The sequence below is a fragment of the Ochotona curzoniae genome, unplaced genomic scaffold (assembly GCF_017591425.1).
Source record: "Ochotona curzoniae isolate NIBS_2020 unplaced genomic scaffold, NIBS_Ocur_1.0 scaffold_3835, whole genome shotgun sequence".
Classification (NCBI taxonomy): Eukaryota; Metazoa; Chordata; class Mammalia; order Lagomorpha; family Ochotonidae; genus Ochotona; species Ochotona curzoniae.
In genome coordinates this window covers 20,608,252-20,630,705 of record NW_024467114.1, presented here as the reverse complement: position 1 = coordinate 20,630,705, position 22,454 = coordinate 20,608,252, and the positions used below count along the sequence as shown (strand labels likewise).

Genomic DNA, 22,454 nt, shown 5'->3' with positions numbered 1-22,454 from the left:
TTGGAAAAAATACAAGTGTTCAATAGAAAGGAGTATGCCTGGGTTAATTTAGCATGATAGAAACCCATGCAAATGTTATTTCATTGACACAAAATCCTCTAACAAAAAAATCTTTTTGTAGTGAATATCTCATGGATCCCAATGAGCATCTTTGTAGACATTATGGGATGCACAAATAATACTCCAGTGTCACCATGTGTACACTGTATGATGTAGGTGCTTGCTCTCATGATAGCACAGTTAACTTGGCATCATGAGAGAACTGTGTTGTGTGCCTCCTGTCCAAGAAAAGAACTCAACTCAGAATTCAGAGTGTGGCTTCCATGGAATGTGTCTTTTATATATCTGTAAAGGCTTAAAGCTATAGTTCAACCATCTGTACGCATCACGAATCAGGAACCATCTGTATAATAATGAGAATGAGTGGCCACAGCTACACACATCAGTGTGAAGTAATCTTAAAATAGAATTTGTATGAAATCAAGTACAGAATCTAAACTGCATGCTTCCACGAAGGAAATTCTAAAAGTAAATTCTAATTTGTGCCTGTGTTAGATTTGGGAACTCAGAAATCAGGATGGTGGCTTTCTTGGAGGAGTGATGGCAAGTAGGGACTAGGATGCAATCGTTTTCTGTTGGGTAGCTTTGTGGTTGTGTTTTGTGATGGTTCTGCAAACCAGAACATCTATGTGCTTTTCTATATGATATATATACAAAATTACATGGTAGCTTGTTATAGTGTTTTAAAGGAAAACGATTGCTTTGACACTGTTTTCATGGGCTTAACATGTCTTATTTTGAAAATAGTCTGTAGTGTTACTTTCTCATTTTTTAAAATGGTATGCTACACAGCAATGACTAAGCCTTTTTAAGATGAGAATTGTTTTTTTTTTTTCTCCCCTCTGTGGAAGGGCAACCGAGAAGTGATAGTCTCTCTAATTAGTTACAGCGTTCTGGAATTTTAAATACATTTATTAGATTCTAATCAAATGGGTATTTAGGTATAACCAAGCTTCTCATACATCCTCCTTTCAATTTCTAATTTCCTCTTTTTGAAATACATCCTTTGAATTTCTTCAGTGAAAATCTATCAATAGTAAGTTATTTCTCATTAGCTTTCCCCTGCTTGTATTTTTAAAAGAACTCAGTTTTCATTCATTTCTTGATTATCTTCAAACTGTGACCTAGGGGATGCAGTGGTGAATGGTGCAGGTGGGGTACAGTGGTGGATGGGGCAGGTGGGGTTCAGTGGTGGATGGGGCAGGTGGGGTACAGTGGTGGATGGGGCAGGTGGGGTACAGTGGTGGATGGGGCAGGTGGGGATGCAGTCGTGGATGGGGCAGGTGGGGTTCAGTGGTGGATGGGGCAGGTGGGGTTCAGTGGTGGATGGGGCAGGTGGGGTTCAGTGGTGGATGGGGCAGGTGGGGTACAGTGGTGGATGGGGCAGGTGGGGAATCTGTCCTCTGTGCTGTGAATATGGTGGGCTGTACAGGGAGAGTATGAGGGAAGGTGTCGGGAGAAAGTTGGCTGCAATCAGAATATTTAAGGGACGCAAAATAAGCTCCCAAGTGGCAGCCCATTTGGTAAATGATATCGCAGGTCTGTATCTTAAGTGGTTTATTTAGAAAATAAATGTGGATTGTGAAATCTAGGTTGTTATATATGCTTCTTTTTCTTTCTTAAAATTTTTTCTTGCTTATGCTTGTACATTTAAGATTACAAAACTGGATAGGTGTTTTTGACATTTTTGAACATTTTTGCTACTACATGGTATAGTACTATTATGTTTTAAATATGAAAATCTGGTTTTAAAGTCTGAGGTAATTTTATAGAAAACTATATTTTGCCTGAGTTATGATTGTATACTTTTTTTTTTAACAGTGGGACTCAGCTAGGAGGTCTAATTACAGTAATGTGCTACTTTTTCAACCATGGAGAGGTTTGTTATCTAGAAGATAATTTTTAGAGAATAATAAGAGGCTGCAAAATAACAAAAGAATCCACTCATTGGAACAATATGTTGATGCATATTTTATGGCACTGCAATATCTTAAAAACTCTTAGAAGTTGATATGTTAAAAATTTAAACAACTCTAAAGCATGTGAAATATCTTGCGTGGTTTTTAGTGAAACACTGACATTTAGATACTCTGTAGCCAAGAACGAAGCCTTGTGCTGGCTGAGTTCACACCCTTGAGGTTCATGATCCTGTGTACTCCTTTCTTTGGAGTTGGTTGTTATCCTGGTCATGCAGGTTAGGAAATTGAAGTTTGTTTAGAGACTTCAGGTTACCTCGTCAAGGTTCCATGCTCAATATGTGAAGAAACTGGGTTTCTAATTCTGTACCTATAAGGTTCTAATACCTTGCTTCTTTTAAAATACATATTGACCTTAGAAAAGGTGTTAAGAGCACTTAATGTGAAATCAGCTTTCTTAACAGATTTTTAGATGTATGATGGCAGCATGATTAACGCTGTTGTATAAATCAGATTTCTAGAACTTGCTCATCCTGCAAACAGAGCCCCTCCCCAGCATGAGCTAAGAGGAGACCCCAGGCCTGCAGCATGCCTACAGGGAAGGCATTGCCTCCTAGATTGTGCTGCCTTTTCAAGTAACACAAAACACTGAAATTAAAATAGAATTTAACTTACTGATTCAGCCCAAGGGAGCATCATTTATGTAAAAAGAGTTTATAAAAAGTTATTTAAGATCTGTGATATTCATCCAACACAATATTGAAGGTGTAGCGTATGCTAGATTTCTGTGTTGGAATCTGAGGATATGACAGTGAAATGTGAGATGATGATAGAATGTGACTGCTAGCTTTTGGAAGCAAAATATGTAAGACACTGCTAATAGGTTAATTTTTAAGACTATGCATAGAATACCTTAAATATTTTAAGGAACACCAATGCATTAAACATCAATGTTTTAATGTGATGATGAAGTTTCCTCTTTGAACATGCTTGATCTGATTGAAGGGCTTCAAAAATTCATGGAAAATGCATGTTGTAAAAAGTATGAATAGATTTGAATCTTTTACTAAAATAAACTTTTTTCAATGTTTTTGTTGGAAAGACAGAGTTACAGAGAGAGAAGGATAAACAAACACAGAAAGGTCTTCCATCCTCTGGTTCACTCCCCAAATGGCCAAATGGCTGGAGCTGAGCTGGTTGGAAGCCAGGAGCTTCTTCCAAGTCTCCCACTTGGAAGAAGGCTTTGAGCTGTCCTCCATTGCTTTCCCAGGCCACAAGCAGAGAGCTGGATGGGAAGCAGAGTAGTCAGGACAAAAACCAGTACCCTTATGAGGTGTAGGTGCTTGCAGGCATTTAGCAGATGGAGCCATTATACCAGCTCTAGTTAAATTAATTCAATTTCTTGTAAGAACTACCTGAAGTTTCCTCAGACTTTTCATTTTTTTCTATGCTTGGTAGTAAATCACAATCTATCCAATGATCATTTGCATTAAGAAAACTTTAAAAACTGATATGACATGCCATGTATTCCAAAATAGAGCCTATTAAGTCTAAAATTAAAATCATTGAACCTGGCCTGGCACAGTAGCCTAGTGGCTAAAGTCCTTGCCTTGCATGCGCCAGGATCGCAGATGGGTGCCAGTTCTAATCCCAGCTGCCTGGCTTCCCATCCAGCTCTCTGCTTGTGGCTTGGGAAAGCAATGGAGGACAGCCTAAAGCCTTGGGCTCTAGTACCCAAGTGGGAGACTTGGAAGATGCTCCTGGCTTCCAGTTGGCTCAGCTCCAGCCATTTGGGGAGTGAACCAGTGGACAGGTCTTTCCACCTCCTCCTCTGTATATCTCACTTTCCAATAAAAATAAAGAAAAAATCTTTAACAAAAAAAAAGTATTAGACCTTTCACTAGTTTTGACGTCACTGCTTATTGTAAAGGCACATGATGTTTTTGTTAATTTTAGGCCACCCGTGTGATGTGGACCCCGCCTCTCCGTGAAAGCTTCTCGTATCCGTTCCTGGTACTGCAGATGTGGATTTTAACTATGATTCTCAGGTAAGTTTGGTTTATTAAAAAACAAGTATCTCTGTAGTTCATGTAAGTTTCCTAAAATGTTTTGCCTTGCTATGTTGCAGTTACCAAATGCTTTATTTTGAAAATTATTTTGAAAATGGAGTTATAGAGTTAAGAAATAATCTAAAACTACTGTGTAAACATTGCTTGATTTTTTTTTTAAAAGTCTGGACTATAGGTTCTAAATAGCTATCTTATGTTTTAACAGATCAAAATGTACATGTTAAAATTGTACATACAGTTTGCAAAGATTGGAAATTTTTTAGTTTTTCCATTAAAAGATTATGTACTATCATTTCCAGCCTGTGCGTTTGATAGAGCATTAATTTATTCTCCATAAAAACATATCCTGAGTGCATGAGAATTTGAGAACTACTGTGTTAATAATTAAAGATAAAATTATACATATCCACTTCTTTGTGAAAGCCTGATGTTTATAGCAGTACAATCAGGTTTCTGCTGAGCTAGGTGTGTGTGTGTGTGTGTGTGTGTGTGTGTGTGTGTGTGTGATAATTTTGGTGGTAGTTTTCTAAGCATTCCAGAAACTTCAGAGACAAAACAACCCAAAATCCCACAGTATACTGTTGTGAAATCTTTATCATAAGATCGACTTCCATATAGATGTCTCACTGGGTGAAATAATGGTTATTACTTCCTCCAAGCCCTGATCCATTTTTTAAGTCCTTGGTAGATTCAACTTTATACAGAAATTATTTGTGTACTTTTTTTTTCTTAAAGTGAAGTCATGAACCATGTACACAAACACAAGTGTATACGTGCATAATTCTGTGTGTTTCAAGTGCCAGTCTAAATAGGGACCCTGCCATGTTTTGCTTGTTTTTTGAAGATTTATTGTTTTATTGATTTGAAAGGCATAGTTAAGGAGGGAGAGAGATCTTCCATACACTGGTTCACTCCCCAAATGACCAGAAGAGCTGGGGCAGGTGGAAGCCAGGTGCTTCATCCAGGGCGCCCATGTGGGTGCAGGGGCCCAACAACTGGATCAACTTCTGCTTTCCCAGGTACATTCACTAGATCAAAAATGGAGCAGCCAGGGGTCAAGTTGGCCTCCACACCTGGGCTATTTCTTTAACCCCAAATATTTTCTATGAGACATGCATTTGCTAGCTGATTGAGTGAAGTAAGGAATGGTGGATTGTGGTAGCAACAGATCTTGAGAAGGATCTTGTTATTGGAAGCATGTTTTCAGGTAGAATTTGGATTGGAAATACGCTACCTGAAAGCCCTTGCTGTATATATCACCTTGTCTCAGATGTGGCAAAGGAGAGTACCCTTTCTTTGCCTTCACTGTTTAGAACAACTAATTTTTTTCGTTGTTTTGAATTGATATTAATCTGGCTATTTCATGGAGTGCAATGTCTTGATTAGAACGGTCTCCGAGTTGTTGGTTATCAGCCTATCTCAGGATTGCTGAATGGACATTAAAATTTTAACATAAAACAGCTTAACTTTGTTTCAGGGTTACTGTTTATGCTTAATTTGTTTTATATTTTCCCCTTTTTAACTTATTCCTTCATTGTTAAACTCTGTTTTGTGAGATTGAAACAGTGATATAGAAAACTATAGTTTTTACACTTAAGATTATATTCATGAGGGGTTAGCATCATTTCCTGTTTTCAGTATTGCTTGCTAGAGAATTAAATTTTGTTGTCATGCATACTTTGAGGAAAACAACTTCAATGTTAATATTCTATTGACAAATTATGTTTTTATGAACTGTTTTTATGTTTGTAATTTTTTTAGTTTTTAGGGTAATTTTTTTTGCTAGAATTATTTCTTAAAAGATTTATTCAGTTATTTATTTGAAAGAAAGAGTGACGGTAATCATCCATCTGCTGGTCCACTCCCCAAATGGCTACAACAGCCAGGGCTGGGCCAGGCAAGGTCAGGCAGGGCCAGGGCTGGGCCAGGGCTGGGCCAGGGCTGGGTCAGGCAGAGCCAGGCAGGGCCAGGGCTGGGTCAGACAGGGCCAGGCAGGGCCAGGGCTGGGTCAGGCAGGGCCAGGGCTGGGTCAGGCAGGGCCAGGCAGGGCCAGGCAGGGCCAGGGCTGGGCCAGGGCTGGGCCAGACAAGGTCAGGCACGGCCAGGCAGGGCCAGGGCCGGGCCAGGCAAGGTCAGGCAGGGCCAGGCAGGGCCAGGGCTGGGCCAGGCAGGGCCAGGCAGGGCCAGGCACCTGGAATCCGTCCAGTGCTCCAGTGAACTGCAGCGGGCATGCGTACTGGGAGTGTCTTGCACTGCTTTCCTAGGCGGAGGAGCCAGCAGCTAGATGGGAAGGGGAGCAGGCAAGACTGAAGTGAGAACTGTTGTGGGATGCATGTGTCGCAGGTGCAGCTAAAGCACAGAACTACAGCGTTTGGCCCCTGCTAGACATTCTTAGTGTTGAAGTATTTTTAAGTTTAATTAAAGTAATTTTGCAGTGTTATGTGAAAGCTAAGAGGATTGTTTTAGCTGTTCACCATTTTGCGGTTAGTCTGTTTTTGGTGATAGGCTTTTTTGATGCTAAAACTTACTGGTTCAATTCTCTCCGGTAAGGACCACGAACTCAAGCAACAATAAAAATCTTTATATTGCTCTCTGCGCTTCCAACGTCGCGTTCATGCTTCCCTGGCAGTTTGCTCAGTTTATACTTTTCACACAGGTAAGATGATGTTTAAATTGCCCATACTGAGTGCAGTGGGACTTGTTTGTTTCTACCGTTTTGAAGAATGATTACCTTAGAAGATTTTTTGCAATAATGGCATAAATTTTGTGTAAATGAGTGATTTAAAAATGTATTCTCCAGTAAATCTATTTTGTTGCAAATGTCAGGATTCCACTGTTTATGGCTGGTATTCCATCATGAATGCATGCCACATTTTCTGTTTCTAGTCAGCAGGGCAGACATCTAGATTGAGTCCCATATCTTTGCTTTTGTGTAGTGAGCTGCTGTAAACATGGGAATTCAGGTATCTACTTTCATGTGTTTATTTCATTTCCTTTGGATATATTACCAGGAATAGGATAGCTAGAGATCATTATGCTAAATAAGCCAGGCACAGAAGGACAAATATCCCATGTTTTCTCTTATTTGTGGAAGTTAACAGAGTATAAAAAATTGTGTAGAGGTGATGTCATTTGATATCTAGCTATAAATGCTGCTTTACTGTATAAATGACAATATACTCTCTCTTCCCATGTTAAAAACAAAAGAAAAATGAAGACGGGGGATAAGAGGGACTTGGGGGTCTGAGTGATGTCTTGTTCTCTTTTTAAAGATTTATTTATTTGAAAGGCAGATACACAGAGAGAAGGAGAAACGGGGAATATTTTGTTCTTAATTTGAGCGTTGGTTATGAATATGCGCAAAGGACAAACTGCGCGTCTGTATACACGTGTGCATCTCATGTATACTGTTTTCCAGAACTGTTTAAGTGAGCTGGAAAATAATGCAACTGCATCCTACTAGCATATCATTTGTTTAACAGATACTAATGATCAAAATGTAAAAGATATATGCCATTAGTTTTATTCACAGATTTTTCTGGTGGTTGATTGTCTCTGCACCTGTAAAAAAAAATTTTTTTTTTTCTGTTGTATGAATCTGGCTGGCTGCCAAGGGGTTTCTGTTTCTAACCCAGCTAAATGTTGGCTGATTTATCTTGGAAAGCAGACTTAATATTGAGAAATATTTTTCTGAGTCTTAGCCGTAATACTGCTTGAATAAACTGAGACTACATCCCTGTGTCCAAAATAACTAAAAATCTAACAGCAAGAAATTGCTCAAGGGAAGCAGGGAGTGAACATGTAGTTTAAGTGTTCGTGATGCTGACTTTCTGTTACAGCTGGTTTCCACCCAACTGACACACTCTGACCATAAAACTGGTCTGCCCTGGAAGTGAGAATTTCTGCTAAGCAGCTGCGCTGCTGGCTGCCAGTCGCCTCCACGGCGTGAGTCGGTGCTCTACGTTTAAAGTGTGCTCTGTTTCATTTGGCTCCCTGTTGATGTCACAGAGCTCTCTCTCTGGTTTTCGTAGAATAGGTTTTAAAGAGCATCGTTGAAAGCAGATGTGTTCATTCTGTCCTCTTACCCAGTTGCGGTCCTGTATAAAAATTCATTTATTTCCCATAATTAGTGTCAGTGTTTCATTTTCCTCACAAGATGAACTTATGAACCTCTTTGTGTCTACCACTATTTGATTAAATGAGCTAGACTCAAGACTAAGACTAAAACTGTATTTTTTGTAGTAGTGCCCCTTAAAATCTGTCTTGAACCTGTTTCTCTCAAAACTTAGCTAGAAGTATTAGCAGTTAAATACGTTTTCCTTTCCAATATAATAACATGTCATTTTATTACAAAATACCAGCATTTTTGAAATACTGTGTCTTCCAGCCAAAGAAAGTGATGTGTACTAGTTTTAGATCGAGTTTAATTTCTCTCAATCAGAACCTTTTAGAACAGATTTAATCGCTCCTTCATTAGACTTGTCCCCAGGCACTTTCTCTTATTAATGCATCTTAAAGCATTGGGTATTTTATGTTTGTTGGGATAAAGTTTTATGTATGTTAATTAAATGCTGTTATTGTGTCATTTAAATCTTCTAGATTTCTACATTTTTTGCTGGCTTATTTTAGTTACTAAAAGCTAAGTGTGTTAAGTCTCTCATTTAAACAGTTGATTTGTTTATATCTGTTTTTAGTGCTTTAGATTCTTGAGCATTTAATGCAGTATTAAATCCACAATTGTAAAGTATACCTTTAATTTCTAGGAAATATGCCTGTTTATATTCTCAAAGTTTTTCTTTAATTGCTTCATGACCTTTTGTCAGTGTTTGCTGAATCTTTTGCCATTCTTTAGTAGTCAGCATTTTGGTATCCTTATGCATTGCTTTATCAGCAGTGTTTAGTTAGTACTTTTTGCCTTGAATTTTTAAAGACTATCTTTTCATTAGCTCGTGTAATCCCTCCATGAATCATTGATAAATGTGGTTTTGAAGCCCTCGTTTTACTAAGGCAGCTGCGTTGTCTTTGCTCTTTCTGCCCCGTGATGTTCGGACCCTCTTTCCCGTCAGTGGTTATCTGCTTCTATCATTCCTTCTCTCTGCTTTACTTTCACATTCTTACTTTCATTCTTTCATTGTGCACCCTAGAAGCAAAAGCCTTTATCCTTGATTTAGGAAGTCCTTTGTAAATGACTATTCTTTACTTCTTTCCAGGTAAAGTAAGGACCTTAAAACAGTTTAGCTCATTTTCATTATGGCTGAAGTACCATTGTATGTGTCTATATATGTATTTACATGTGTATATTTATATACATTTGTATAGTGTGTTTATGAATATACTCATATACATACATAACTTTTTATTTTTAAAGATTTATTTTATTTTTATTTGAAAGTCAAATATACAGAGAGGAGAGAGAGAAAGATCTTCCATCTGTTGATTCACTCTCCAAGCACCTGCAGTGGGCAGAGCTGAGCCAATCCGAAGCCAGGAGCCTCTTCCAGGTCTCCCACATGTTTACAGGATCTCAAGGCTTTGGGATGTCCTTGACTGCTTTCCCACTCCACAAACAGGGAGCTGGATGGGAAGGGGGTAGCCAGGATTAGAACCGGCACCCATATGGGATCCCAGTGTGTGCAAGGCGAGGACTTTAGCAGCTAGGCTACCATGCCAGCCCCTAACATACTTATTTTTAAACATTATTTTATAACATCTTGCTTTTTTGTATAGCAACACTAATTTTTCTGTGTCATTTCTTTCTTGAACCCTTTCTCCAAGCTTGCACATGAGACCTTGTATTTTCTTTTTTTTTTTTTTAGATTTTTATTTTTTTAATTATTTTTTTATTGGAAAGGCGGATATACAGAGACGAAGAGCTTCCGTCCGATGATTCACTCCCCAAGTAAGCACAACGGCCGATGCTATGCCGATCCGAAGCCAGGAGCCTCTTCCGGGTCTCCCACACAGGTGCAGGGTCCCAAGGCTTTGGGCCGCCCTCGACTGCTTTCCCGGGCTGCAGGCAGGGAGCTGGAAGGGAAGTGGGGCTGCCGGGATAGAACCAGCGCCCATATGGGATCCCGGGCGTGCAAGGCAAGGACCTTAACCACTTGCGCCACTGCGCCGGGCCCTATCATATGTGTTTTTAAATATTTCACTTAAAACTAGTCTATTTGGACCCGGCACAGTGGCCTAGTGGCTTAAGTTCTCACCTTGAATGCACCAGGATCCCATATGGGTGCTGGTTCTAATCACAGTGACCCCGCTTCCCATCCAGCTCCCTGCTTGTGGCCTGGGAAAGCAGTGGTGGGTGGCCCAAAGCCTTGGGACCCTGAACCCACATGGGAGACCTGGAAGAGGCTGGCTCCTGGCTTCAGATTGGCACAGCACCGGTTGTTGCGGTCACTTGGGGAATGAATCATCGGATGGAAGATCTTCCTCTCTGTCTCTCCTCCTCTCTGTATGTCTGACTTTGCAATAAAAATAAATAAATCTTTTAGAAAAAAATACTATTGTATTTGTCACTGAAACGGTTGGTTTAAAGTATTTTCCTTACTATTATTATGAATACAGATTATTATGAATACCTTTTAAATTCACCTTTCCTAAAACTGGGCAAGTATTGCTTTTCTACAACTTTTTCACTTTCACTTTTTTCTGTTTTCATTTCAGATAGCTTCATTATTTCCCATGTATGTTGTGGGATACATTGAACCAAGCAAATTTCAGAAGATCATTTATATGAACATGGTAACATTACTAATATCTATAAGTAAGATATTAAGATACATTTCTAGAGTTTATGAAACTGCTGATTTATGGGGCACTTGCTTTGTAGCAGTGCTTACTATATATGGCACTGATGATGACAGACAGACCTGGAGATGAACAGCACAAAGACCAAAGCAAACAGATGACGCTTTCAACTGGAGGCAAGATGTGCTATGCCATTGTTCTGTATCTCATTATTGCATTATTCTTGAAATTGCAATTTCTCCCCCCAACCTCAGACTTTTTAACTTTATATGAATATGATACTGCTGAAATTTTGTTGTTACCTTTTTGCTTTTGTCTTAGTTCCTAAAAACATCTTCCTTAAAAACATAGAAAGATAATTTAAAAAAAACTTCCTGAGTGAAATCTCCAGTAATACAATAAAAATGTGATTACAGAAACCAATATGGAAACTAGGTATTCCATTATTGAAACATAGAAAAAAATGTTACTTTTTATCATTACTGTAAAATATTTGCTTGCTTTTCATTTTTCAGATTTCAGTTCTTCTTTGTTTCATTCTGATGTTTGGAAATCCAATGTACTTATCTTCTTATTATTCTTCATCTTTGTTAATGACATGGGTAAGTGTTAGTTAAGTTCATTAAAATTGTTTTTAACCTGTCCAATAGCAGGTTTGCCTCTAGTGCAGGAATGGGAGAGGAAGTCGGAGCCCTTTCTAGGGTGTCACTCACCATATAAAGTGTTTTCTGCCTCATCTTTGGAAAACAATACAGTACAAACTCCTCCTTTTTGAGTAATTGAACAACTAAATATTTTTAAATGAGCATAAGGTATTAGGGTTGGCTTTAAAAATATCTCAACATTTTGGGGAGCCCTGAGAATTGCCTTCACAGGTTATGGAGTACTCTTTATAATATCTTCAGTGGTGGTAAGCCTTAATACTTATTTTAAAGATTTACTTATTGTAAGACTGAATTACAGAAAAAGAGACATCTTCCATTCACTATTTTACTTTACAAATGGCTACAAAAGCTGGGGCTGGACCAGGCTGAAGTCAAAGCCTGGAACATCCAGGTTTCCCACGTGGGGTGCAGGGACCCAAGCACTTGGGCCATTTTCTGTTGCATTGTCAGGTATGCTGTTGAGCAGCTGGATCTGAGGTGGAGCAGCAGACCCTCAAGCTGTTGGCTCTCATGGATGCTGGCAATATAGGTAGCGGCTTAATCTACTAACACACAACATTGGCCCCTAGCTCCTCATCCTTCAAGAGTACATTTGATCTTTGGAAACAAACATCTTATGAGTGAAGTGGGCCATCGGGTGGGGGTAGTACAGACATGGATTAAAATATGGCTTGGGAACAATTAACCTAGTGGTTACTCATATCAGAGCAACCTGAGTTTAATTCCCAGTTATAGCTCCTGACTCCACCTTCCTGCCAGTGGAGACCTTGGGAGGCAATTGAGAATGTGCAAGGAATTGAGTTCAGTACGTGACAAAGCTCAATTACGTTTCTGACTCCCAGCTCAGCCTCAGCCATTGCGGGTAAATGAGGAATGAACCAGTGGTTGGAGTTCTGACTGTTGTCTGTCTCTCAAACAAGTAGGTTTTTGAAGTAGTGTGATTCTCTCTCTCTCCCCTTATAACTCTTACAAATAAGTCTTAAAATAAGACTGTGATACTTAGTAGTAATACTGATTTTCTTTGGGGACAAGAGTTATCTGTGCAGGCAGTTTGGAAAGTGTTTAGGAGGAGTTTCTGACATGTTCTAAGTGGTGGCAAAATCATTGGAATAACTGTGTAGTCTGTGCACATGTCTGACTCATCAGGTGACACGCACCTGGATATGTATTAGGGTTAGTGGTTTCATAAATCATTACTTTGTAGTCACACTTCTAATACCTATAAGTCAGAAGCAGAAATTTTCTTCCCTACCTCCTCCCACATAGCTCAGTGAGGATAGCAGCTGTAGTAATGCCGACGCACACACTCCCCCATGTGTGAGGGGCCGATCGGATCCTTCGGTATTGCCTCCGTGTTAATGTTTTTGCTTCCCAAGTCCTTTTGTCTCATAGGAATTGCCCCTCCTCTCTTTCTTTTCCCAAAAAATATACACTGTTTCTTTTCAGCATATTGTGAAAATTGTGTGCATTACAAGTGGAGAATTCCTAATAGTGTGCTCATCCACCTTTTTATTAAAAAAAAAAAAAAACTTGTTTTGAAATAAAGCACAGGTCCAGGAAACCGTACAAAACAAATATTTAAAGTGCTGGTTGGATACTGACTAGTACTGACCATTACTGATTCAAAACTATTATTTAGTACACATCCTTAGACTGCCAAACAACAGTTCTAACGCTGAGAGACACTTTGACTGCCTTGACTAGTGTAAGCATTTCCTTGCATTTTGTCAGTTTCATGACTTAAGTTTCTTTTTATCTAAGATTTCCATACAAAACACATTTGCTAAAGAACCTGGGTCACTGAACTTGAGAATCCTTGCTCCGCAATTCTCTCTTGACCCTCAAGAAGTATCTTTGCACATCCTTTGACATCAGTATTTCCACTGTATTAGCATTTGGTGGGATGCTTTGACAAAACGTTGCAGTGGCTGTCTCAAGCATCAGACTTTTTTTTTTCACTGTTTTGGTATAGGGAAGCCCAAAGTCAAGGTGCCAGCCAGTTAGGTTCCTTCCTGGTTTGCAGACAGAAGTGGTTTTCATTGTATGTTCGCAAGGTGGGAGGCGGAGAGAACATTTCTCTCTGACCCTCACAAGGTCAAGGTCACTAACGCTCCCTTTGTGAGAGTCCTCCTTTGCCATCTAATTACCTTCCAGTTACCCTGCGAGTTAAAGCCTCAGTAGATGATTTTTGGAAAGATACAACACCATGAAGGAGATAATTTTGAGGAACCTGACTTTATTCTTGAGTCTCAACTCCAGCTTGCTGCCTTGTGCAGACCCACAGCCATTGGTGCTCTCCTCATTCAGTGCAGGAGGAACACGTCAGAAAGTTATGGGAAAAATAAAACTAAAATTTAAGGATATTTTGCTGCAAAAGAAGTTTAAATCACATACACATACTTCTTAAGATACATTTTCCATACACTTCCTGACTGCCTTCGTATGAATACACATGCCACCCACACATCACACCCACAGTTTAGAGGAGTCCACTCTGCAGCAAAAAGCAGAATAACTCAGGGATTATCTTGATGGAAGGAGCAACTTGCTGGTGCACAAAGCCTCGAACTCTCAAACTGGGGGAAGTTGCCAGGCTCACAATTGGAAAAATCAGTAGTTGAGGTGGAAATCGGCTAATGTTAGAGAAAAAAAGAAGATGACCAAGTCATTTTTAAATGAGCAATTCATATATTTGCAAAGAATGAATGTTAATTTTATTTTTCTGATGTGCATTTTAGGCAATAATTCTACATAGATGTAAAATTCAAAAATTTGGAGTATCTGAACTCAACTATTGGGTAAGATTGAGCTGTTTCAGTATGTTTTATTTAAGCTGTGTTTTTTGTTAGTATAAACCGAATACAGATAATATATTTAAAAACTTTAAATTTAGAAACTTACTGTTTTTTGAAGGGGAGAATGGGAAGAGAGGGAAGGAAAGTAGAAGGGGAATTTCTGTACCTACAAAACTGTATCATGGAAAATTTTTTTTAAAATTGAGAACATTTTTAATTTGCATTATCAAAGGCTTAATGCTAGACTAAACAAAGAGCTAAGGAAGGAAAAATAAAAAGGCCATAGCTTGTACTCTAATCAACTAAGATTAGTAAAAAATAATAATAAAAAAGGCCATAGCTCAGCAGGAATATAGGGAAGCAAAATCAAATGAAGATATGCCAGTTTTATTGATATACAGTGTATTTTAAAGTAATCACAGAGTATAAAATCTGTAATAGTATATCATTTTAAAATTTTCCTTAACAGGCCCAGCACAGTAACCTAGTGGCTAAAGCCCTTGCCTTGCACACACTGGCATTCCATACAGGTGCTGGTTTGTGTCCCAGCTGCCCCACTCCATCAACCTCCTTTTTCCATCCTTCCCTCTTTATTTGTGAAAAAACATAACTTCAGTCCGCTATATAGTTGCAGGCTTAATGCACCACTAACATTAACATTCAAGGACTAAAAAGTATAAAGACCTTAGTTCCACAGGAGTAGAAACAAAGATTAAAACAATCAAATCACAAAATGTCCTTATACATTTTTTTGTATTGTATGTTAATACAATACTAGCAGAAAACATATTTGTCTTTTGGGAACTGGTTGATTTCACTAAGTGTACAGTCTCTAGTTGCTTGCATCTTGTTGGAAAGGCAGGACTTAGTTTTTTTTGTATCTGAACAGGATCCATAGTGTACGTATACCACGTTTTCCTTATTCAGTCAGTTATTGATGGGTATATGGGTTGATTACATATCTTGGCTGCTGTGAGTTGAGCTGTATAAACATGGGGGTACAAATAACTGTCATGCTGACTTCATTTGGACAAATTCCCAGGGGTGGGATGGCTGTTGGGGTGTGTTCTGTGTCCTTAGATTTCTGAGGAATCTCCATGGTATCCTGCAAAATGGTTGTGCTGGTTTACGTTCCTCGCAGCCATGGGTTAGGGTGCATTGTACTGCATATCCTCCCAGCATTTATTAATTTCTGGTTTGGGGGTGGTGGTCACTGTACTGTGGGGAGGTTAAACCCCATTGTTTTACTTTGTATTTCCCTAAGCATTTTTGTTCATGTATCTGTTGCTGTTTATATTTCATTCTTCAGAATCAAAAAATGCCTGAGCATGTCCCTTGCCCTGCACTTTCAGTATTTCCTTTGCAGAGCAGAAACTCCTTAGCTTGGTATAATTCCATTCTTCGATTCTTGCTTTTATTGCCTTGGTTCTGGGGTCTGTTCCCAGAAGTCTTTGGCTATATCAACACCTTGCAGCTTCCTCCATGTTTTCCTCTAGTACTTTGATGGTATCAGGTCATACATTTAGATCCTTGATCGATTGTCAGTTGATTTTTGTGTGAGGTGTAAGGTAGGAGCCTTGCTTTGTGCTAGTACAGACATAGGTCCAGCTTTTCTAGCACCATTTGTAGAAGACACTGTTATTTCTCCAGGGATTGATTTTGGCTCATTTGTCAAATATTAGTTGCTTTTAGGTGTGTGGTTTAATTTCTGAGGTTTCTGCATGTTTCATAGATCTACTTGTCTGTCTGTCTCTCTCCCTCTCTCTCTCCCTCCCTCTCTCTCTCCCTCTCTCTCTCCCTCTCTCTCCGTCTGTCCCTCTCATAGATTTACTCATTTTTATTGGAAAGGCAGATCAACAGAGAAGGAGACACAGAGAGAAAGATCTTCTGTCCACTGGTTCGCTCCCCAAGTGGCCACATGACTGGAACTAAGCTGATCTGAAGCCAGGAGCTGCTTCTGGGTCTCCCACAAGGGTGCAGGGTCCCAAGGCTTTGGGCTGTCCTCTACTGCTTTCCCAGGCTCCAAGTTTGGAGCTGGATGGGAATTAGAGCAGCTGGGATTAGAACTGGCGCCCATATGGGATCCCACTGCATGCAATGATTTAGCTACTAAGCTATTGTGCCAGGCCCTACATGTCTTTTTCCTAGTCTGGGGATGTTTTCATTATAACTGCCCTGTATATCTTAGACTCTGGTGTTTTGATGCCTGCAGCATTGTTGTTGCTTTTAAAAATTGCTTTAGCTATTCTGGGTCTCTTGTGTTTCCATATGATTTTTAGCACTTCTTTCTAGATCTGAGAAGAATATTCTTGGTATTTTCAATGGGATCCCATTGAATCTGTAAATTGGTTTGCATAGTGTGGATATCTTAATGATATTTTCCAATCTGAACATGGAATGTTCTTTAATTTTTTGTGTGTTTTCTGTTTATTTCTTCAGTATCTTGCCATTTTCACTGTTGAGATTTTTCACATATTTGGTTAAATTTATTTCAAAATGTTTAGAATGTTTGTAGCTGTTGCAAATGGTGCTGATCTTACAGGTTCTTTCTCAGCCATGATATTTCTGGGGTATTCAGAGGCTGTTGATTTTTCTGTGTTGGTTGGATTCCCTGCAGCTTTAATAATCTTTTTAAAGCTTCAATAGTCCTTGTGGAGTCATTGGATTCACCTTATATAGTACCATGTCATCTGCAACCAGGGATAGTTTGACTTTTCTTGTCTGTTGGGTCTAGCTAAAACTTTAAAAGCTATACTGAGTATTAATGATTAAATGGGCATCTTTGGTTCTGGATCTTAGTGGAAATGCTTCAAACCTTTTTCCTTGTAATATGTAATATGCTGGCTGTGGATTTATCATGCATTGCTTTGATCGTGTTCAGAAATGTTCCTTCTGTGCCTAAGGTTTTTTTTCATGAAAGAATATTTTTCATAATGTGTTTTTAGTTTTCTCCTTCAGGATTCCTTATAATGCTGTATTTGATTTATAAATAGCATCCCATACTTTGCATGGGCTTTCTTCATTGTTATTATTCTTTTCTCTTTATGTCTTTGTGTTGGGTTGTTTCAGAATTCTATCCTCAAGATCAGAAATTGTTTGCTTAACTTGTTAAAGCGCTCAGTCACATTTTTTTTTTTTTACTTCAATGATTGAAGTTTTCAACCCCCAAATTTCTCTTTGGTTCTTTGTGAAGATTTCTGTCTCCTTAGTGAGTGTTTCATTCATGGCATCGATTGTTTTCCTCGTTTCTTTGAGCTGTGTTCTGTTCTATCACAATTGAGTTTCAATCACTGTTTTATACTTGATTGCCTTCACATAGGGTTCTCTTTCTAGAGAACAACAATGTTCATTGCAAGTGTCAGGCTTACACTGATTCTTCGTGTTTCTGGTATCCCTACATTGACATCTATGATTTGGTGTAATAGTTCCTTCTTTACGCAGTAAGTTTATTTGAAGACTTTATGGTGTAGATGGTTTGCAGCCTATCACTTGGCTTATTGCTTTGGCTTTGGTTCTAGGCGAGCCCAAATATATAACCTCTGAGTGATTTCTTTTGCTTTAGTCACTGACAGCTGTTTCTGTCTGTGACGCAGTAGTCTGGTCTGCAGCAGGACTTGGACTAGAGGGGAATATGGTTTTCGGGGTGAGTACCTTCAGTCCACAGAGTTGGATGTTAGTTACACTGGGGATTGTCTTAGCCAGGGCCTCGTGATTAACACTGCAAGATGTGAAACTGTTCCTTTGTCCTGCTGCCCAGCCTGAGCGCTGCTGAGACTCTGGCACCTGTAACAGTGGCCCAAGGATTGTGTGATGTTCTTGGAACTCTCCCCAAGTCCTGGGAGAGTGAAGTTCATGCTGCAGGTTATAATACACAAACCCTAGTCCCAGGATAAAGAACTAAATCCTGCTTCAGTCCTGCAAAGGTGACTGTAAGGTTTACAGAATTTGCACTATAGATACTGGTTTGTAGAGGTGGAATTCAGGCAGTATTTTTTCCTAGGCCCCCTTGCTAGATCCGATGAATTTGATGAAGTGGTTAATAACTATTACAGTCTTGGTGTTGCAGGATCCTTTGGGGTCATTACTCCTTCCTCCCAGTGTGCGAACCTTTTGTTGGGGTGCTAATAGCCACCTGCCTGAAACAGAATAATGTAGAAGAGCATTCCAGATACTGGAAGTGACTGTGAGCTTTTCCAAAGATGGTAACATCTCTATTCCTGGACCTCAGTAGCAGAAATGGAGCTGCTCTCAGTTCTGAAATAGCATGCAGGAGTGATGCTGCTGTGCGTGCCCGGGTTACTCCCTACCATGAGTCAGGAGAAGCAGAGGAAACTTCCTCAGGTCGGGTTTGAAATTTTATGGGTTTTGGCTTTTGATGCTGGCCCCAAGAACCTGAGGGACTCCCCCCCCACCCCATGTCTCACAGAATGAGTACAGCATCCGGCTGTATGCCTAGAATACCTGCAGTTGTGAGATGCACAGGATCTGCTCTGTACTCTGGAGATCACGCTGACTGGCTCTGATCACTTCTGGTAACATGATTGCTTGCTGTCTGTTGAGTCAGAACAGAGTTCAGTGACAATTGCTCCATGCCCAGTTGAGTCCAGGGCTTTGGAAGTTTGTTGGGAGACAGGAGAACAAGAATGGTTAGGCAGTGTGGCTTCTCCTGCCTAAGCCAAGTAGCCAATGAGGTCCCAGCTGGCTTCCTGGACTGGAGTTAGTGGGTGGAGACTGTGGGATTCTGCTTCAGTTAAAAGCTGCCACAGACACTTCCTCCCACCATGTCTGAGGAGATGGCACCAGCAGGCAGCTGGCAGCTGCAGAGCTGCAGCTGTTTGTGGGGTCTGCCGGCAGATGGAAGCTCCGTAACCCCGTCAGCCAGCTGCAGTGCGTGCTGGTCCTCTTTCCTCATTGTACCCCAGAGGCTCTCTTCTGCCACTTTTTGCACTGCAAATTTTTATCATCTTCCCAAAGGACTCTGATTGCTGTGGGAGAGAAAGAATGTTTTTAAAAATCAAGACTTGAGAAGTGTTCTTGCTGCTATTAGCATGGCCTTGATTCCAGTTCCTTCCACTGCTTGTATATGCATATCTCTAGGAATGAGATCATGAGTTCATAATTAAATGTACAGTCCTCCACAGCTAGTGACTGGCTTGAGACCTCAGCTTTCCTCCCGCTCCCCCCAGTAAAGCACAACAGGCTGCAGTCTGCTGGAACTCCGTTCTGTAGCTGAAGGCAGGCTGTCCCCCAGCGCCTCCCAGCGTCTGCCTCCCTAGATACTTTCATCTGCTGGGACAGAACAGGATGCACTCTGCCAGCATCGGAAAGTGGAGGTCAGGGGAGAGACTCAGAGAGTGGGCCTGCGGGGATGCAGTTTATGCTCTGGGTCTGTCACCTGCTGTGCTTCCGTCTCCTGTGTCATGAGCAGGGATGAAACAAAAGCCCTGATAGTGGCCAGGCCAGCAAGGAGATCCGTGCCCCCATGTGTCCAAAGTATGCATCTTCCAGACCCTTCCACCATAGAATAGGGCCTGAGATGGAGCACCAAGAAGCACCACGTAAAATAACTGTAGGAGCATTTCAAGAGCTATGAAACCTAAATTGTCACTTTTAACATTTTAAAATGGGTCAGGGCTTGCATATTAAACCTAAACAGAGATTTCTGAAATGAAATGCTAAAAATAGGGTGTAAAGTTCCTAGTATACCTGTGCTCTACTAGATGCAATAGAAACCACTCATTCTAGCAAGAATGAAGATAATAGCATTCAGGGGCCACTGCTGCAACATAGCAGGTAAAGCCACCACCTGCAGTCAGCATCCTGCAGTCACCAGTTCAAGTCTCAACTAATCCACTTCAAATCCAGTTCCTTGATAATATTCCTGGGAAGGCAGTGGAGGCTGGCCTAAGTCCTTGGGTCTCTGAACCCACATGGAGACCCCAAAGAAGTTCTTGGTTCCTGGATTCCATCCCACCTAACCCTGGCTCTTGCAGTCATTTGGGTGTGAGCCAGCAGATGGAAGATTTCTGTATGTCTCTCCCTCTCTCTCTAATTTTGCCTTTCAAGTAAATAAGTAAATCTTTTTTAAGAAGGAAAATACTGTCAATGAAAAAAGATACTTAGTAGATGCCAGTACTGAGATGAACAAGATATCAATAAGGATTTTAAAGTAGCATTAAAAACACTTCAGAGAAAAACTTTAAATACTCTGGAAACAAATGAAAAGACTAGAAAATCTTACTGAAGGAACAGAAATTTAAAAACATACAGGACTGGGATTACGGCACAGCAAATTAAGCTACTGTGTAATACCAGCACCCGTGTCACAGTGCCACGTTGAGGCTCTGCTGCTGTGTTTAATCCAGCTTCATGGTAATGAGCCTGGGAAGGTGCTGGAAGGTGCTGGCCTCCCTCTGCCACCCATGTGGGAGGCCAGGATGTCCTTCAGCCTAGCCCAGACCTGGTTATTATGGCCATTTAAAATGGATTAAAGATTTTTCTGTTTCTCTGTCACTCTTTCTTTCAAATAAATAAATCCTAAAAATAAAAGTAGGCAGTCTTGGCGTTACAGAGCTGGAAAGTCACAGGCCTGAAACACGAAGCTTGCCAAGTTGGCCTGATGACTAAATGAGTCCAACAGAGGAAACAGCGGTGTACTTGCAGACAGGAGGGCAGTGGTGGATGATTTTGAATCCTTTTGCCTCCTTTGCTCTACTGGACGCTCAGTTTTCCTTCCTTGTTTCCTGTTTCTTTTACCATTTACTCTCCCTTTTTACCCAATTTTTCTTTTCACAAGTGAAGTCCTTCTGAGAGCAATGCCTTCCTCTCTCGGCATCTTCGTCTACTGGATTTTCCTATGTCAGGTGAACTCTGCCCCTTAGGTGACTTCCTCCTCCCCCGCACGGTATGACTGCGTAGCTCCCCTGTCGGGCTCCGTGAAGGCTCCGGGAAGCAGCTTGGAGTATAATTCTGCTGTATTTGTTGTTTCCTTTTCTGTTTTCTGGTATCAGCCTGTGGTTTCCATATTTGTGGGTTTATTTTTCTTCTTGTTAAATGTTATATGAAAAGGTTTGTGTTTAGGATGCTTTTCTCATGCTATCAGGAAATCCATACTCCCCCTCCTTTTTTATTTCTAGTCTTCAAAATATTTTTATTTCTCTTAATCGAAAGGCAGAGCCACATAGAGACAGAGATAGGGAGGTTTTTTTTATCTGCTGATTAATTCTCCAAATGGCCACAGCAGCTGGGTTATGTCAGGCCAAAGCCAGGATCCTGGGAATCCCTCTGGTCTCTCACAGGGGTGCGGGGCCCAAGCATGGGGGCTGTCCTCCGTGGCTTTCCCAGGCATGCTACAGGGAGCTGGATTCCAAGTAGGACAGTCATGTCTTGAACCAACACCCATAAGAGATGCAGGTATCCCAGGTGCCAACTTAACCAGTTATGCCATAGTGCTAACCATCTCCCTCTCCCATCTTTCCCCAAACCTCCACAAAGAGAAGGCAGATTTACAGATAGAAGGAAAAGAGAAAGATCTTCCGCCCACTGGTTCACTGCCCAAATGACTGTAGTGGCCAGAGCTGAAGCCATTCTGAAACCAGGAGCCAGGAACTTCCTCTGGGTCTCCTACATGGGTGTAGGGTCTGAAGGCTTTGGGCCGTCCTTCATTGCTTTTCCAGGCCACTAGCAGGGAGGGAGCTAGATCAGAAGTGGAATAGCCAAGACACATCTGTACGGGATTCTGGGACTTGGAAATGGAGGATTAGCCATTTGAGCCATTGCACTCTCCTGTCTTTAATCAAAGCCTTCCAAACAGAAACAAAACCCCAAAATGAACAGAAGCCTGCTTGTAAATTTTAATTCATATTTCTGTTTTCAAAGGGAAAGCTCTTTTCAAATTTCAAAATTCTTTACTTGAAGCTCATCTAATTATTTCCAAAAGTGGAATTTTTAATGCATTGTTTTGAAAGATTAATCTTCAATTAAGACTATAATATTTGAAAACATACACATAACCCATTTCAATAAAAAAATAGCAAAGATGGGCCCAGCGTGACAGCATAGCAGTTAAAGTCCTCACCTTGCACGCACCAGGATCCCATATGGGAGCCGGCTCTAATCCTGGCAGCTCCACTTCCCATCCAGCTCCCTGCTTGTGGCCTGGGAAAGCAGTCAAGGACGGCCCAAAGCTTTGGGACCCTG

General features: G+C 40.6%; 1 protein-coding gene across 1 annotated transcript in view; it reads left to right on the top strand.

Moving 5' to 3' along the window:
• Positions 1–22,454, top strand: part of DPY19L2 (dpy-19 like 2) — a 63,511-nt gene that overhangs the window by 16,708 nt on the left and 24,349 nt on the right. Inside the window, 6 exon segments of the mRNA XM_040964514.1 lie at positions 1,882–1,939; positions 3,933–4,024; positions 6,596–6,701; positions 10,712–10,789; positions 11,311–11,397; positions 14,199–14,258. Coding sequence (XP_040820448.1) covers positions 1,882–1,939; positions 3,933–4,024; positions 6,596–6,701; positions 10,712–10,789; positions 11,311–11,397; positions 14,199–14,258 — 481 coding nt within the window.